General features: G+C 38.2%; 1 protein-coding gene and 1 long non-coding RNA gene across 2 annotated transcripts; one reads left to right on the forward strand and one right to left on the reverse strand.

Annotated features, from left to right (window-relative positions):
• Positions 1-550: 550 nt before the first annotated feature.
• On the reverse strand, positions 551-7,752 carry LOC130557720 (mucin-2). The gene is made up of 6 exons (XM_057339719.1): positions 7,279-7,752; positions 7,014-7,159; positions 6,038-6,858; positions 5,728-5,868; positions 832-893; positions 551-713 (listed from the first exon to the last, which is right to left on the reverse strand). The coding sequence occupies exons 1-6, from the start codon at positions 7,287-7,289 to the stop codon at positions 551-553; spliced, it is 1,344 nt and encodes a 447-aa protein (XP_057195702.1). The 5' UTR covers positions 7,290-7,752.
• A 7,307-nt stretch (positions 7,753-15,059) lies between these two features.
• On the forward strand, positions 15,060-16,465 carry LOC130558423 (uncharacterized). The gene is made up of 3 exons (XR_008963428.1): positions 15,060-15,304; positions 15,693-15,728; positions 16,023-16,465. It is a non-coding gene; the product is annotated as an uncharacterized LOC130558423 (long non-coding RNA).
• Positions 16,466-16,879: the final 414 nt, after the last annotated feature.

Consider the following 16,879-nt stretch of genomic DNA (forward strand, 5'->3'; position numbering starts at 1 on the left):
TTGGTGCCGTTGTGGGGGGATGATGTGACGTTGGTGCCGTTGTGGGGGGATGATGTGACGTTGGTGCCGTTGTGGGGGGATGATGTGACGTTGGTGCCGTTGTGAGGGGATGATGTGATGTTGGTTCCGTTGTGAGGGGATGATGTGACGTTGGTTCCGTTGTGGGGGGATGTTGTGATGTTTGGTGATTGAGTTGAACTGGTGTTTGGGTGTATTGTGGTGTTAAGGGGTGTTGAGGGGGGGTTCAGAGTTGTGGAGGAGTGGAGGGTGTGTGTGGTGGTTTCTACAACGGTACTGGTTGTCAGGCTGGTGGTGTGTGTTGGAGAATGAGTGGATGTACTGTGGCTGGTGGGGAAGGTGTTGTGTGTTGTAATGTGTGAAGTGGAAGTGAGGTGTGTTGTTGAAGTTGGTGTGGTGGTTTCTTCTGGTAATTGAGTAGGGACTGTATCTGCAAGTGGAAGAGAAGATAATTTACGATTATTTTATAAATCCCTACATATATCTGGCTTGTTTCATAACAACATAAACAATTCTGATCGGAAATAAACCATTATTTGCTGTTTATTTTACCGTTAACAAAATTGGTGTCGATGGTTAGTTGTTGTTCGGATTTTATTTCATTGTAGCGTTGAATAAACAGGTTTTTCTCGAGCGATGGGTTGAGCCAGGACACCCCGAACAGCAGAACAGCGCCAGCAATAACAGAGCCATTTCTACAAATAAAACAATACAGTTAGACACTCCATGAACCCAAGGGCTTGTGAATGGTGTCATTTTTTACCACTGTTAGTATTGTATATAAATATGAGATTATGTAAATTGCTTTCAAACCTGAAGATCATCTGGTCTGTGCTTATGTATTCCAGAGAAGTTTTGTTATAAATGGAGAAAAACTGAAAAAAGAAAAGTAATAAGTCAATTTTTTGTCAAAATTTCACAAAATGTTTTATATAATGTCAATATGTCATCATAACCGTACAAAATGCTTCATTGAATGATTTATTGAAAGGTTTATACATATGCAGAAACATTTAAGAGACCATTTCAAACTTAATCTGCATTTCTAGATGTATTGTTGCCATTCCAGTTCAGTGTCTGTTAAATTTTAACAAAATCAAACCTCAGGAGTGACAAAGTCATCCAACAGCAATATGAAAGACTGACAGCATGACAAGACACATAAAAACTGGGATAAAAACGTCTCGGTTACGGACGTAACCTCGGTTCCCTGATGGAGGGAACGAGACGTTGTGTCGAACCGACAGATGGGGTTTGTCCCTGAGAACCAATCGCTTCCGACTTCTTAGAAAAGGCCAATGAAAATTGGCGAATGAAATTTGCATGCCGGACTCCGTCCCCGNGAGAGCACTGCCCAGCTGTCGGAGAACGCTGCCCAGCCGCCAGAGAGCGCTGCCCAGCCACCGACTCCAATGCCTCCCCCCCCCGTCTCGTTGATATCCAGGCCTGCCCAGCCGGTGATAGCCGGCCTCCCAGTCGGCCATCTAGCCGGCGCCATGTCCTGTCCAGCCGGCCATCCAGCCGGCGCCATGTACTGTCCAGCCGGCCATCCAGCCGGCGCCATGTACTGTCCAGCCGGCCATCCAGCCGGCACCATGTACTGTCCAGCCGGCCTTCCAGCCGGCGTCATGTGTTGTCCAGCCGGCCATCCAGCTGGCGCCATGTGCTGTCCAGCCGGCCTTCCAGCCGGCGCCATGTCTTTGTTTGGATTTTTTTTCTATGTATCACGTTTTTGGTCGTATTTTGTATAGTTATGTTTTTTGTCACAGTCTGTCTAGTCTTGTTTGTTCCTTGAGGAGCATCAGGATGCTGCTCCTTAAGGAGGGGCTTCTGTCATGGTTCTGCCCCACCTAGTGGCAGAACCATGATAGAACCTCTTGTTTTATGTGGAGAGAGTCAGTTTTGGCATTCCATATACTCCCTCTCTCCGGTGTGGCGTCTCTGTTCCCGCCCTTTCGTCTTGTTATTGCTTCTTAATTATTTCATGTCCCGCACCTGTCCCCTTCTTGATTTAGTCCCCTTTATATAGTCCTCTTGTTTCATTGTCCTGTGCTGGTTCATTGTCGTTTGTCTGTTGAGTGCCTGTTCTGTGTCAGTCTAGTCTAGTCTAGTCTAGTCTAGTCTAGTGTAGTCATTTGTAGTTATGTTTATGTAATCTTAGTCTTGTTAGGTGTATCCAGTCTTAGTCCAGTCCTGTATTCCCCTGTTTTGTTTTGTTGCCCCCACGTGGGTCCTTTTGTATTTATATTTTATTAAATGTCTTGTTAACCCCTTATCCGCTGTCTGCGTCTGGGTACTGTGTCCTTGTTCCCTCACCATTCGTGACACTTATCAGTTAATCTGACAAATCAATGCATAAAGTAGCTTTGAGAATGAGTATAAAGTTGCAAAAGATCAAGTCCTTATACCCTTGTTTCTAAAACAGGGTTTCTAGGCTACATCATATGTGTGCATGTTTTACAAATAGACTAGCGTTATATTTACGAATAAATATGAATATATGCATTGACGTGCAGTCAGAGTAAATAGATTTAATTAAATAAGAAGGTGTTGAATTGAAATAGATGACGTATTTATTTCTATAGATGTCAGATTTCTAGATATAATATTTTTAATGTATGGGTGCTGTAAGATTTAAGCGGGTCTTTGCTCTTCACTTTCTATTACACGCACATTTACTGTCGCTCTTCCACGTCTTACTTTTCATGTATTATGAGCGAGCGGCGCGTCACTGCATCCCCCAGCGGCGGGAGTTTCATTGATTTTAAACGCGTGCAATAGTTTTATAGTGGATGAGGCAGAAGCAGTGCTGCGTCATGTGTGTTGAATTAGCGCCTACACGACACTCACTTTACACTTCGCCTTAAACGCAACCATTTAAGTGAATGATACGAGAATGAGCTTTCATGTTTAACTTACTGCGCTCACGGATGCAGAGAGAAGGTGAGAGAGCGCGCTCTTCATGATCACATGCGGGTCACATGAATATAGAATCACGAGGCTTTTATTGTATTCTCAATTACTCACTACATGTTTAATATTTTTCCAATTTACAGGATTCAGCAAAGCTTATAACAGGAATAATTCTTTGTGGCACTTCAAGACCCCCAGTTGTGAAGACATGAAACTGACAGAGGCACTAAAGAATCTCTTAGTGTCACGGTCCTGTCTGCGTCCTAGTGTTCCCCTGCCTGTTTCTCATTTTTTTACCCTATGGACTACGCCTCCCATCATGCTCCACGCTCCATCACCTTTTCCTCGTCTCCCATCAACATCACCTGTCAGCGATACCCTCATCACAGAGACTGTATATTTACTCTCCCTGTTCCTTGTCAAGTGTTGTCTATGTAGTCTGCAATTACGTTGTGTTCTCCAGTGAATTATTTTGTTGTGTTTTGTTGTTGTGCTTTAAAATATATACTGTAGTATTGGATAACTCTCCTACAGTGGTCTGTGGCTGCATACACATCCCCGTGACAGTTAGCTGTCTTATTTTTTATTCAGTGTGATATATGCAAAACCCATCATTCACACAAAAAAATGTCATCTCATCGAGCACTGTTTGTTTAAACTTATTAGTGGCTACAAGACTGTCTATTCGGCTTCCCAAATTATACAACCAACTTATACCATTTATGAGTTGTATTGCCATAATGAACCTTATAGTACTTGTGGTTAATGGTATAATATCCATTTTTTAAAGACTTAAGCTTTAATGCTGTTATAAATGTTATGTTATTTTGTTCATTTAAGTACTTAAAGGTGCCGTGAATTAAAATCACAATTTTAACGCGATCTTTTGTTATATAAGGGGGAATCGTAATCACGCGAACATCATGTAAGTGTCAGAACTGAAAACGCCCTTGTTACTGAGATTACAACCGTTATTGACACCAGGCTCAGCGATCGCCAGGTTCTGGAATGCACCTATCTATGACGACATTGATAGGTTGAACACCGCCTCCAAAAGAAAAATATCAACCACTACTTCTATAGCCCCGCCCACTGGTTTGCGCATGACAGAACCAGTGGCGCAGATCCAGATAGAGCTCGCAAGCAATAAACAAACATGTCGTTAAAGATAGGTTGTGGAAGAATACAGTCGCTGCATAACCTTCCTTCGGATTCTGATATTAGGAATGCGGGGTTAAAGTTTATTTTTAAAGACGTTCCAGATCACGTGGGAAAACATGGAGCATTTGTTCGTTTAATTTCTCCGAGGATTCCTTCGTGAACAAGGCACAGATCGAATTAAAAAGCAGTGCTGTCAGTGCCGTCAATATTGGATCCGATAGGAATGGCGCAGCAATCTTATGTGAGTAAAACATATTTGTCACTATTGCTTTGTTAGAGATTGCTTGATATGCACTGATAGTTTTACCTTGGAACCTCTAGTCATTTGTAATAATTGTAATCGGCATCTCTGTGATTTGGCGGGCTCATACATCACTTTTCAAGCTTTTATCCACCGTTTGCGAATAATGGAGGCTGTTTTGAAGTGTTTTGATAATATTTCGGGTGCTGGGTGATATCCATAAGTTACCGGGAGTCTCACGTTTGTTATCATGGAAACTCTCGTAACATTTGAGACCCGCGATCGCGGTGATCTTTTGTCCGGTTCGCGATCACGGGTCTCAAATGCTGACAGGTAAGTTACGGTCATTTATCATTAAACACAATACAACTATAGGCTATACAAACTATACGCAAAGCATCACATCCGGGAAATAAGTCAGTAAATTTGAGTAAAATCATCCTGTGCGAACGCGTCACATGAAATACTGATGTGGTGTAAGTAATTTATATATCACACGAGGTCCCCTGATAATGCTAATCTCGTGCGAATGGTGCTAATGTGTAACCTAACGTTACGTCACAGAAGGCTTCAATTAAGTTTACTACCCAAACTGCTATCCAATCATAGCAGTGGGCGCTTACTTCCAAGCCTTCATTGCGGAACGCCCATTCAAACCGAGCATTTGCAGAGCTGGCCTCAAAACCCGGGTAGAAAATAGCCTATTACTTATTGATTTTGAATGTAAAAACCACGCGAACGTCATAAGTAGACCTCGTACAACAGTATAAAACAATAAACAGCACCACGTCACCGCACCTTTAATAATAGTCCTGAATGCTCAAACACAAAAAAAATATTTTGCTGTTGTTTCATAGTGATTGTTCTGATTTATAATTTATATGCTATTATTTTTATCATTTATGGTTGATATGCGTGTCATGTTTACAGTCATTAAATCTGTTACTATTTAATAATAAGTAATTCTGCTGTGGTTATTTAAGCTGTCAAAAATATGTCAATAATAGAACCTTTTCACAGTCTACAAATAACCCTATAAGGTTCTATAGACTAGAGCACCATTTTTGTTGAAGCAATAAAGTGCTACGTGGCACCTCTTATGGTTCTACATAGCACCATTTGATAAAGGTGCTATATAGCACCTTTAAAAATAGGTGCTATATAGCACTAAAAACGGTTCTCCTATGATTACGAGCCAAAGAACCACTTTTGGTGCTATTTAGCACCATTTTTTCTTAGAGTGTGAGTCTTTTTAAGAACTCTAAGAGTAATCATTACATTTCATCTGGCTAATGCTTTTCAACCATAAGAAGCTGGATATATGAATCACAGACAAACAGCTTCATCATTAACATAAGCAAAGCTGCATAAGAATGACGTGGAAAGCAGCTCACCACTTGTTTGCCATTGGGTGAATCAATTGTGCTGTGTGTCGAGTACATGGGGATGTCTGGATTGAAGTACATGGGTGGAATAATGACTTCTGGCTCTTTCACGTCAGTCCTTTTGTTCGGCCAACAGCAGCACATCACCAGCTAAGTGGAAAAGAACATCATGATCACCACAATTCTTATGACCTGATGATTTTAATCAAGCCATTTTCACCAAAATAATCAGTTATAATATTAATTCACCTTATTTTCACTTATATTACAAGCATAATCATTTTACCCCTATTCATTTGGCCATATTTTAATCACTTACCAGAATGATGAGAAGAATGATGAGAAGCAGGAGACTTATGGCTGCCAGCACTAACAGAGCGATGCCCCAGCCAGGTACCAGAGCACCAGCTGTGGTCAGTGAATCTGTTGGTCTGGAACTGATCGTCGAGATGCTGTTGGTTATGTTGGGAATAGATGATGAGATCGTGGCATTGGATGGTGTGGGGGTGTTGGTACTGTGGTGGGGTGTAGTGAAGTTGGTTCCGTTGTGGGGTGTAGTGGTGTTCGTGTTATTTTGAGGGGATGATGTGATGTTGGTGCCGTTGTGGGGGGATGATGTGATGTTGGTGCCGTTGTGGGGGGATGATGTGATGTTGGTGCCGTTGTGGGGGGATGATGTGATGATGGTGCCGTTGTGGGGGGATGATGTGATGTTGGTGCCGTTGTGGGGGGATGATGTGATGATGGTGCCGTTGTGGGGGGATGATGTGATGATGGTGTTGTGGTGGGGTGTAGTGGTGTTGGTGTTGTGGTGGGGTGTAGTGGTGTTGGTGTTGTGGTGGGGTGTAGTGGTGTTGGTGCCGCTGGGGGCCGCTGTGGTTGTGCCATTGATGTTTGTGTTGTTTTTTGGTGATTGAGTTGCACTGGTGTTTGGGTGCATTGTGGTGTTAAGGGGTGTTGAGGAGGGGTTCAGAGTCATGGAGGAGTGTAGGGTGTGTGTGGTTGTCTCTGTTGGAGAATGAGTGGATGTACTGTTGGGGAATGTAGTGTGTGTTGTGATGTCTGAAGTGGAAGTGAGGTGTGTTGTTGAAGCTGGTGTGGTGGTGTCTTGTGTCAATGGTAAGGGAGTAGGGACTTCACCTGCAAGTGGAAGAGAATTTACGGAAATGACATAGATGTATCTTTTATAAATCCCTACATACTGTATATCTGGTGTGTTTCATAACAATATAAACAACTCTGATCTGAAATAAACCATTATTTGCTGTTTATAAATAACACATCTGTTATTTTACTTTTAAAAAAATTGGTGTCAATGGTTAGATTTGGTTCGGATTTTGCGAGTAGTTTATTGTAGCCTGCAATAAACTGGTTTTCCACGATCATTGAGTTCCAGGGTCCCACAAACAGCAGATCAGCCCCAGCAATAACAGAGCCATTTCTACAAATAAAATAATACAGTTAGACACTCCATGAACCCAAGGGCTTGTGAATGGTGTCATTTTTTTACCACTGGCAGAATTGTATATAAATATGGGATTATGTAAATTGCTTTCAAACCTGAAGGTCATTTGGTCTGTGGTTATGTATTTCAAAGGAGTAGTGCTATAACTGTCGACAAACTGAAAAAAAAGTAATAAGTCAATTTTTTACAGAGTAAGACAAAATGTTTTATATAATGTCAATATGCCATCCTAACCGTATAAAATACTACCTTGAATGGTTTATTGAAAGGTTTATACATCCGCAGAAACATTTAAGAGACCATTTCAAACTTGATCTGCATTTCTAGATGTATTGTGACCATTCCAGTTCAGTGTCTGTTAAATTTTAACAAAATCAAACCTCAGGAGTGACAAAGTCATCTAACAGCAATATGAAAGACTGACAGCATGACAAGACACATAAAAATCAAGGTTATCACATAAAACATTTTTTTTTACTTTTCCTAAATACATGTAGAAATATTACTGTTGTATTGGTTAAAAGTTAATCGGAATGGGTTTTCTTTGCAGTATTTGAGGTCTGAAAAAATACAAAGCATCTTTCTGTTATTTGACCAAATAAATGCAAATAGAATCAATATTTTTATTTTGAAATTTGGCAGAAATATTGTAACAAGTTCACAGAATGAAACAAAAATGATAATTTTACCTAAACACTATAAATGGTAAAATCATTTTTAAATGGTCTATTAATTTTTTCCGTGGCTGTATAAGGTTAATTGACATTTACACTTACCGAAATGTACCATGGTATCGTCATCTGATAATATCACTGTACCTTGGTCCCACAACAATAGTAACTCTTTATATACACAAGCATGATGTATTAAAAAGAGACCCTTACCAGCTGGTCCACCTCATGCCTGAGTGTTGCATACTCTGCTGATTTTGGGTCTTCCAGTGTGGTATTGTAAATCCGGTTGGTGATTCTGATTTCCATGTAAAATTTTGATTCCGGGTGTGGAGATGGGACAGCAGTAGTTTCGGTTATGGAGTCCACCGCAAACATGTTGACAGAGTTCACACCTGAATGGGATTTTGATGGATTGTAAGTAAAACAATTTATTCATATTTATGTGATTTTTCATGATAGAACATTTTAGTTTAAAAGAAAAAAATCTGATACTTTCTTAGTGTGCTTTGCTTAAGTCCAACAATGCCTAAAAATTATTGTCAAAAATTTGTGCAAAGATGTAATATAGAAGATACAGAAGATGTTTTACTTGAAGCGTGGTCCATGGCAAATTCTAGTGTTGGTGAAGGAAAATGCTTGTATGTTGAAAAAAATAAACTTCTTCCAAGCACTGGATCGATCATGGTTGTCCTAAACAGCAGTTGAGCGCTGACAATAACAGACCCATTTCTGCAGGAGTGGATTAATAAGAACACATTTGTGAAGAGTGTCTAGTTAGACTGTCGAAAGAATTAAATTCTTAGGATCCAATCCTTTTGCCTGGTAAATATGAGAGTTTGTTACAAACCTGAAGGTCATCTGATCTGTCCCCAAATATTCCAGGGAAGTAGGACCATAAATATAAAAAAACTGAAGAAGAATCATTATAGAGATTATAGACATAAATGCGTAACTTGAAAGTTTTATTGACAAAAAATGCGCTATGGTATCCCTTTTTTATGGGCGTGTCATGACAATCCCATTCTATTCTTGGTCTATTTACTTGTTTTTTGGGGGGCCATGAGACCAGGGTAATGCCACAATGGTCCCTTAGACATGTACCACCTGTTAGATGGTGTACTCTACATGCCTTACCACGCTTTCCCAAAAATTCCTGTATTCCCCATATTTCCAGGGAATACAACCATGAATCATTCTGGATACAAAACATTTGTCAAATGCATAACATGATGTATTAAAAAGACCCTTACCAGTAGCTCCACCTCCTGCTTGAGTGATTTATACTCTTCTGATTCCTGATCACTTAGTGAGTCATGATAAATCCGGTTTGTTATTCTAAGGTCCATGATAAATTTAGTTTTTGGGTGTGGAGTCGTGACGACTGTACTTTCAGGTAGGGATTCCACCGCAGAGATATCAACAGAGTTCACACCTGAGTCAGATTTTGATAGATTGGTAATAAAACATTTTTATTGAGAGTAACATAATTTTCCATTGCAGATTGAAAGATTTTATATATTTATGAATTTAAAATGAGAAAAAATCACACACTGTTGTTTGATTAGTTAAAACTGTTAGCTGTACATATAAAGTTCATTATATTATATAATCAAATATTCTGTAAACATTCTTTATGATTACTGTGTTCAATATAAATTTATTTCATTGTGCCATTGAATTTAGGTTGCAGAAAACCAATTCATCACATTAGCTAAATTTAATCTTGAAATTCAAAAATCAGTATTGATGCATTCATTCAAAGCAAAATATCACTTATACAACAGCTTTCACATATACAACAGCATCTTAAAAAGTGTATTCTTTTTTCTTTTTACACATTTGCAAAGGAACAAATAAAGTTTTATTACACAAATATTTTTTAAATCAAATTAATTCAATTCACAAGTCATTTTTAAAACATTTCTACTTACTCATGAAAATTACAAGTCAACCAAAATTTAGGGTAGCAGGGATAATCTTCATCATCTTTAAAGAGGAATAATCCTTTAGTTTGTGTTCTCTGCCAGCGGTCTGAGTCAAAATCAAGTAATGCTCAGGAGAAAGTATCTCTTTATAAGACTGAACAGTCTTTTATTGTTTAAGCACCTGAGCAGGTACTGAACTCAAGTGGGTGGAGCTCCTGTGCTTCCTTTTCTCTAGGAGAGATAAACATATTTCAGAGCTACCCAAAGGAATTCACACAAGAGAAATCTTTGATATCTCACAGATAGAATTGATCAGACTTTCTCCCAGGAAAGATACTACTCTCACAAAGGGCTTTTTAAAGTTTCAGAGATTTAAAAATGTCTTGCACATTAATCAACTCAATTAAAATGTCCAACTCTCTTATGTCAACAAGTGTCTGTTTTTCTTATCATGGATTTTAAGAGAATCATTTGAGACAAAGTTAATACTTAAAATACTTTAATGTCTCGTAAACAATAAAAGAGGAAAATAAGTTATCAGTTTTTTTAGATTCTTATATGAATGTGCATGAAAAATAACATCTCATCAAGTTCTGTAAATATTTCTAAAAAATGCCTGTAGTGAAAAAGTATGGTATGCTTTGAAGAGAAAGATGAAACATACACATGCAACTGCAAGGATGTTCATTTTAACGTATTTGTTACTCTGCAGCGCCAACTACTGACAGAGAACAGATGATTTTAAAAGGTTTATGGCTTTGATGAAAATGCCAAATGAATAAAAACATCAAAGGCTTGCAACGCCCTTTTTTTCTTTTCTTTTTTTGTCAATGGATTCAAATAGTAGGAAGTCATTATTAATTAAACATATTATGCTGTAATACCTTAAACATAAATGATAACCAATGTATGGTATAGATATCTGTGCCAAAACGATGACTTCACTTGTGACATAAGCGGTGACATCAGCTGCAACATTATCCAGAGATGTGCTTTTCCACTGGCTGCAGCAGTAGTCTCTCTCTCTCCTCCTACATATTTCATTAACTGCCATAATCTTTCAGACACATGGAATTTTGTATGGTTATTTGTTTCATTTTTTTGTTTTAAAGGGATACTCCATCCTAAAATGAAAATTCTGTCATAATACTCACCCTCAAGTTGTTCCAAACCTGTATACATTTCTTTGTTTTGTTGAACAAAACATAAATTAATATGTTAAGTTTAATCAAGTTATATAATTGAGAGTTGTCATTGCCTAGTTAAACTAAGAAAAGAAAAAGTGTCAAATCAAACTAAATACTTTTTTAAAGCAAGCATTTAAGTTCCACACATTTGTATTTATTTATTCAAACCCAAAGCAGACTTGTTACTGTGTAAACTAAAAGATGTAAGTTATAAGACAGTGTGAAAAACTATAAGAAAATATGAAGATTCTGAAGTATGTAAAACTATTAACTTAAATTAAAATAAACTTTACTTGCTGTGGCAAAACTTTTTATACTTTTATACTTAAGTATTTTTAGGTGGTTGCTATTGTGTTGCTTAAGGCATTCTGGGTCATTGCAAAGGTTTTGTAAGGTGGTTTCTAGGGTGCTCTAAATCAGATTTTCAAACTTTTTAATCACAGTGACCCCCAAATATAATGATTCAATGCAGAGGACCCCCTTGCCTAAAATATTAAGGCACCTTAAGAATTGTATTTACAAAGACATTTCCATACTGTAAATACACGACACAATTCATATTACAACAAATCAACATTTAAAATTTCTTCAATAACAATGTTCTTGTTCTTGACAACTAAATTTTCTATAGCCAAAAATTATTCTTATGAGAATGAACAATTTAGCATTTCAAATTACAACTTCTGTAGCTTTTTGAATTCCTGAAATTGCAAAATATTTACATTAATTGAACAGGGTACCTTTTTATAAGGTAGTCGTACATGACAAGTTGAACCTGAAGGTCATTTGCATTAAAACATATGAAGCAAATCGAACAAACGCCACATTCACTGATACAAAAACTCCTAAATGGGTTGGATGAGCCTGGTGGCTCCTACACAGTTTGTCAAATCGTGGCTTTATTTTAGTGAGAGCTAGGCGCATGTCATTTTCAACATCCACACGGGCTCTGTGCTTGGACTGAAGTACTTTCAGTACTGAAAATCCAGCTTCACACAGTTTGTATCAAAAGGTAAAAGACACTTTATTGCCTTTTCAGACAAAGCAGGGTAGTCCTTTCTAGCAGACATCCAAAACTCTGACATAGAAAGGCTTTGGAACTTTTTCATCTCTCCTTCATTTGTCAAGTCAATTAGTTGCTCTTGTTCTGCTAGATCCAGATGAGTGCCAACCCCTGGTGCAAATGGGTTACTAACAAAGTCCAGGTGGGTGTTGTTCAAATCAGGGAAATATTGTTTAAAATAGCCCTTGAGATGTGACAGGTGAGACTGGATTATGGGCATGATGTTGTCAGCAGTGGAGGAGATGCACTCTTGGGTAAAGAGAGGAAACATGTCTGTAACTCCCTCCTGCAGTTTGGTTTCCCACAGAGATATTTTCTGTGTGAATGCGCGTACCTTATCTTGTGCATGCAGTATGTACAAATGTGCCCTTGCATGCTCTGATTGATACGGAGCCCGTCTGGTCATCCCTCGGAGAAAAAAAAACAAGACCCGCAAATCCGTGGCCACAGTTTTGTAATTCGTTCCCTCAGTTTAAAAATCCATACTCACAGATTCTAAAACTGTTCCCAGAGTTTACAATCCGTGCTCTCGGTTTTGTAAACCGTCCCCTCAGTTTTTGAAATCTGTACCCACGAATTCATAATCTGTGCCCACGCTTTCGCAATCCGTGCTCTCGGTTTTGTAAACCGTCCCCTCAATTTTTGAAATCTGTACCCACGAATTCATAATCTGTGCCCACGCTTTCGCAATCCGTGCGCACGGTTTTGCAAACTGTAGCCTACTCGCGGAATTGAAGCCTCTGTCTGTCAACAGAACAAGCTCCTTCCTACAGGAACATTAACCAATATTGTATACTGTTTTATTTTAGATTATATTATAAATTGTTTTAATGTGTTTACACACGAGCGCTTGGCGCATATAAAGCATGTGCACGTTCAGCAAGCATGTTCATTGCCGCGTTTCACTGGTGTAAAGTTGGTTTGACGCATTAAACTTTCGATATTCCTGAATTTAGGGACCATCTCTATAGTTACATACACATTAAAATACATTTTTCCAACTTCAAAAGCATTTAAAGGGAATGATTTATAGCCACAAAACTAACTGTACAGTGTTCATGTGTGTGTCAGCTATTATGCACAACTTTTAGATTATTGAGTATTAAAATAAACCATCAAATCATATGCACATATTCCTATACGTATTGCTATTGAGCTTTAAATAATGGTATATTTGTGTATGAGACCATTATACACATAGGAATGTCTGCATGTGATTTGACGGTTTATTTTAATACATATCAATAATCTAAAAGGTGTGCGTTCTGTCTGACACACACATGAACACTTTACAGTTAGTCAGGGAAGTCATTCCCTTTAAATGCTATTGAGCTTTAAAATTTGTATATTTATGTATGAGCCCATACAGCAGTGAAACACATAGGAATATTTGCATTTGATTTAACGGTTTATTATAATAAATATAAAAGGTGTGCATTAGGCCTATATCTGACACACACATGAACACTGTACAGTTAGTCTTGTGGGTATAAATCATTCCCTTTAAATGCCATTGAAGTTGGAAACATGTATTTTAATGTGTATGTAACTTTAGAGACGGTCCCTAAATTCACGAGTATCGACCGTTTAGTGTCAAACCAATTTTATGCCAGTGAAACGGGGCAATGAACGCATGCTTTACAGTATATGCGCCACGCGCTCGTGTGTAAACACATTAAGACAATTTATAATCTAAAATAAAACAGTATACAATATTGGTTAATGTTCCTGTAGGAGCTTGTTCTGTTGACAGACAGAGGCTTCAATTCCGCGAGTAAACTACAGTTTGCAAAACTGTGCGAAAGGATTGCGAAAGCGTGGGCACAGATTATGAATTCGTGGGTACAGATTTCAAAAACTGAGGGGACGGTTTACAAAACCGAGAGCACGGATTGTAAACTCGTGGGTACAGTTTATTCATCCGAGAGCACGGTTTTGTAAACTGTGGGAACAGTTTTAGAATCTGTGAGTACGGATTTTTAAACTGAGGGAACGAATTACAAAACGGTGGCCACGGATTTGAGGGTCTTGTTTTTTTTTTTCTCCGAGGGGTGACCAGACGGGCTCCGCAGATTGAGGACATTGAGATGCTGGAAAAAAAGTATGCCATGTATGAAAACTTTAGTATCCACGAGTCATCTTCAAAACATTTGGCAAGTTCTGTCTTTTCACCAGAGAGAAACTCTCTCAGCTCTTTGCACAGCCCGGGCGAAAGCCAGCGTACTTCTGAGTGGAGCAGCAAACACTCGTAATCTGCACCCATTTTTTTGCACAGTAAACCGAAAAGTCTGTGTTTCAATGGGTGTGATTGGGGCTTTCTCATTTATCAGTGTTACAACTCCGCTGCGTTTACCGGTCATAGCGGCAAGCACCGTCAGTGCACAGTGCACACTCCAACACACTGACACCACACAGTAAAAAGAAAAAGTGCCTCAAATATCCTGTTGTGTACTCAAAGAACCTTAAACTGTATTTTAGGTGCTCCAAAGCTCTTTTTCTCAATAAAAGGGTTATGGTGGAACCATCTATAGTCTTTGTGTTTCTTCCAGGAACCTAGAAGATTCTTGAATAACCCCATATTCAGTTGTGAAGTTCTGGAGTCACCTTCTCACTACACTGGGACCTCAAAGTGCTTTGCGGGTTATTGAAGGAACTCAAATTCTAAAAAAATGGCTCTTGTAAGATCTGTAAACTTGTAAGTGGTTCCTGGAGAATCTCTCTTGTACAAGACAGTATCTAGAGGAACCCCACAAAATTCTGCATGAAATAGGGATTTTTAGTGTCTGATCATTTTGATGTTTTATGAGAATAAGGATAGTCCAAAGTTTGTTTTTTGGCCCCTGCTAAGTGAACACACATTTTAAAATCATGCACATGATTAGAAAAGGCTAAATGTTATTTAGAAAAATTTCAGCAAGCTTTTTGATTATTTTATATTTCTTACTATGTGTATTATATGATTAATTATATTAATATATTATAAATAAACATTTTTATTCTATAAGTAGATCCTAAGTCACTGAAATCTTTTGACAATGTAAACGTTGTTGTGCTTTACAAACAAACTGCAGCTGCTCTCTGTGTGTTTATTGTGCAGTCTCGCCCTCCACAGTACTGTGGCGCTGTTGGCCCAATGTCTCAGAGTCAATGCATGTGCCACGTGGCGCTTTCGTTAGTATGTGTGTTTAACTTTTTCCCGCTCTGCGCAGATCCGCGACAGGCGGGAATTCAAAATAACGGATCGCAACAACCTCTCGACTGTCCCATTGGATGTAAGTAAAGTCAATAACTTAAATATACTAACTATATACTATTTATATAAATGTATACTCTGACACGTCTAATTGTATGGCCGCTTTTGGCTGTTTAAACCATTTATTTACACAGTGTAGGCAGCGCATGTTTTAGCCGAGACGCTAACTAATATAAGTTAAGATGAAGCTTGTGGAGCTAACGTTAAATGCGTAACGTTAGTGTTAATGACAAACAATGACTTTTAGCCACTTTTAGCTATTATATTCACTTTTAGTGAACGTAGGCCTATAGCTCTTTTTTAACTTATTGATATTTGTGTTGAATGGTTTTCCCACCCATGTTACATAAATTGTCTGTAATTAAATATTTTTATGATTCAGTTCTGTTTTTAACCTTTTAACTCAGAATTTTCAGTATTTTCCAGTTGAGCAGCAAAAAAATGTAAGTATTATATTTATTGTGATATTTTCATTATTATGTTATTTGTTATATTTGCACATGTAATAATACTCATTGACAATGGAAAATCTGAATAAAGTGGATTATTACAGTTGTTGCTATAAATAGCCTATTGTACTCCTTAACCATAGACCAAAACAGTGACTTCCAGGCATTGTAATATTTTGTTTATTGTTACATTTGTAAACCAATTTGTGATGTGCTAAATGATTAAATGTAATGTTTTATGAGACGTTATCTAAATCCCTCTTTTTGGTCTCCATGTCTTATTCGCAGGGACACCCAAGGCCAACAGACCCAGCCCACCCTGATGCTCATCCTTGCACTGCCTGGGACACCTAAGGCCAACAGGCGCAGCTCCTGTTCTCTTTTTGCCATAAATACATATCTACTGTAGCAATGCGAAATTGTGAAATGTACTATAGAAATAATTTTGACTTTGACTACATGGGTCCTCACACCACCTGGTAATAGCAGGAAACCCATTTGGAGAGAACAGCATTGTTTTCTCTAGCTCGCAAGGATTTGCTTTTTGGCAAATTACAACTTTAACATGGGTTTAGGCCTTGCTATGAGAGACTACTTTTTTGCTGGACTTTTTTACAATTGTACATTTGTACAAAGTACCTGAAATATTTCTGTATGTACAGTATATTTAAAATTAAGGCAAATTATTTTTAGTTTTGTTAAGATAAAGTCTTTTCATTTATAACAATATCACCAACACAATATTAATTATACATGTGATTTCATGAATTTAGAATGGTAATGTTCAATATTGAACATTCTGTAAATATTTATTCAATGTAAATTGTTGTTTATCAATAAACTGTTGTATTTGATTTAGTATTTCTGCTTATTAAAATATTGTGAATAGCAAATATAAACTGTGAAATGGTGCCTTGAAGCACCCAAGATGGTTCCAGACCATTTTAATAAAAGGGATCCCCAAGAAGCTTTGAGGGTTCCTCAGAGTACCGCCCTTCATTAAGCGGTGCCTTGAGTTTCCCCTGAGGGTTCTGCCGGTGTGGCAATGTGAAGAACCCCAAATGGTTCCTCAAAGTACCTTTAATTTTTACACTGCAGTGTACTGAATTGTCGTAAACTGATCGATCATATTAAATATATCCTGT

This window comes from Triplophysa rosa, linkage group LG8 (genome assembly GCF_024868665.1).
Source record: "Triplophysa rosa linkage group LG8, Trosa_1v2, whole genome shotgun sequence".
Classification (NCBI taxonomy): Eukaryota; Metazoa; Chordata; class Actinopteri; order Cypriniformes; family Nemacheilidae; genus Triplophysa; species Triplophysa rosa.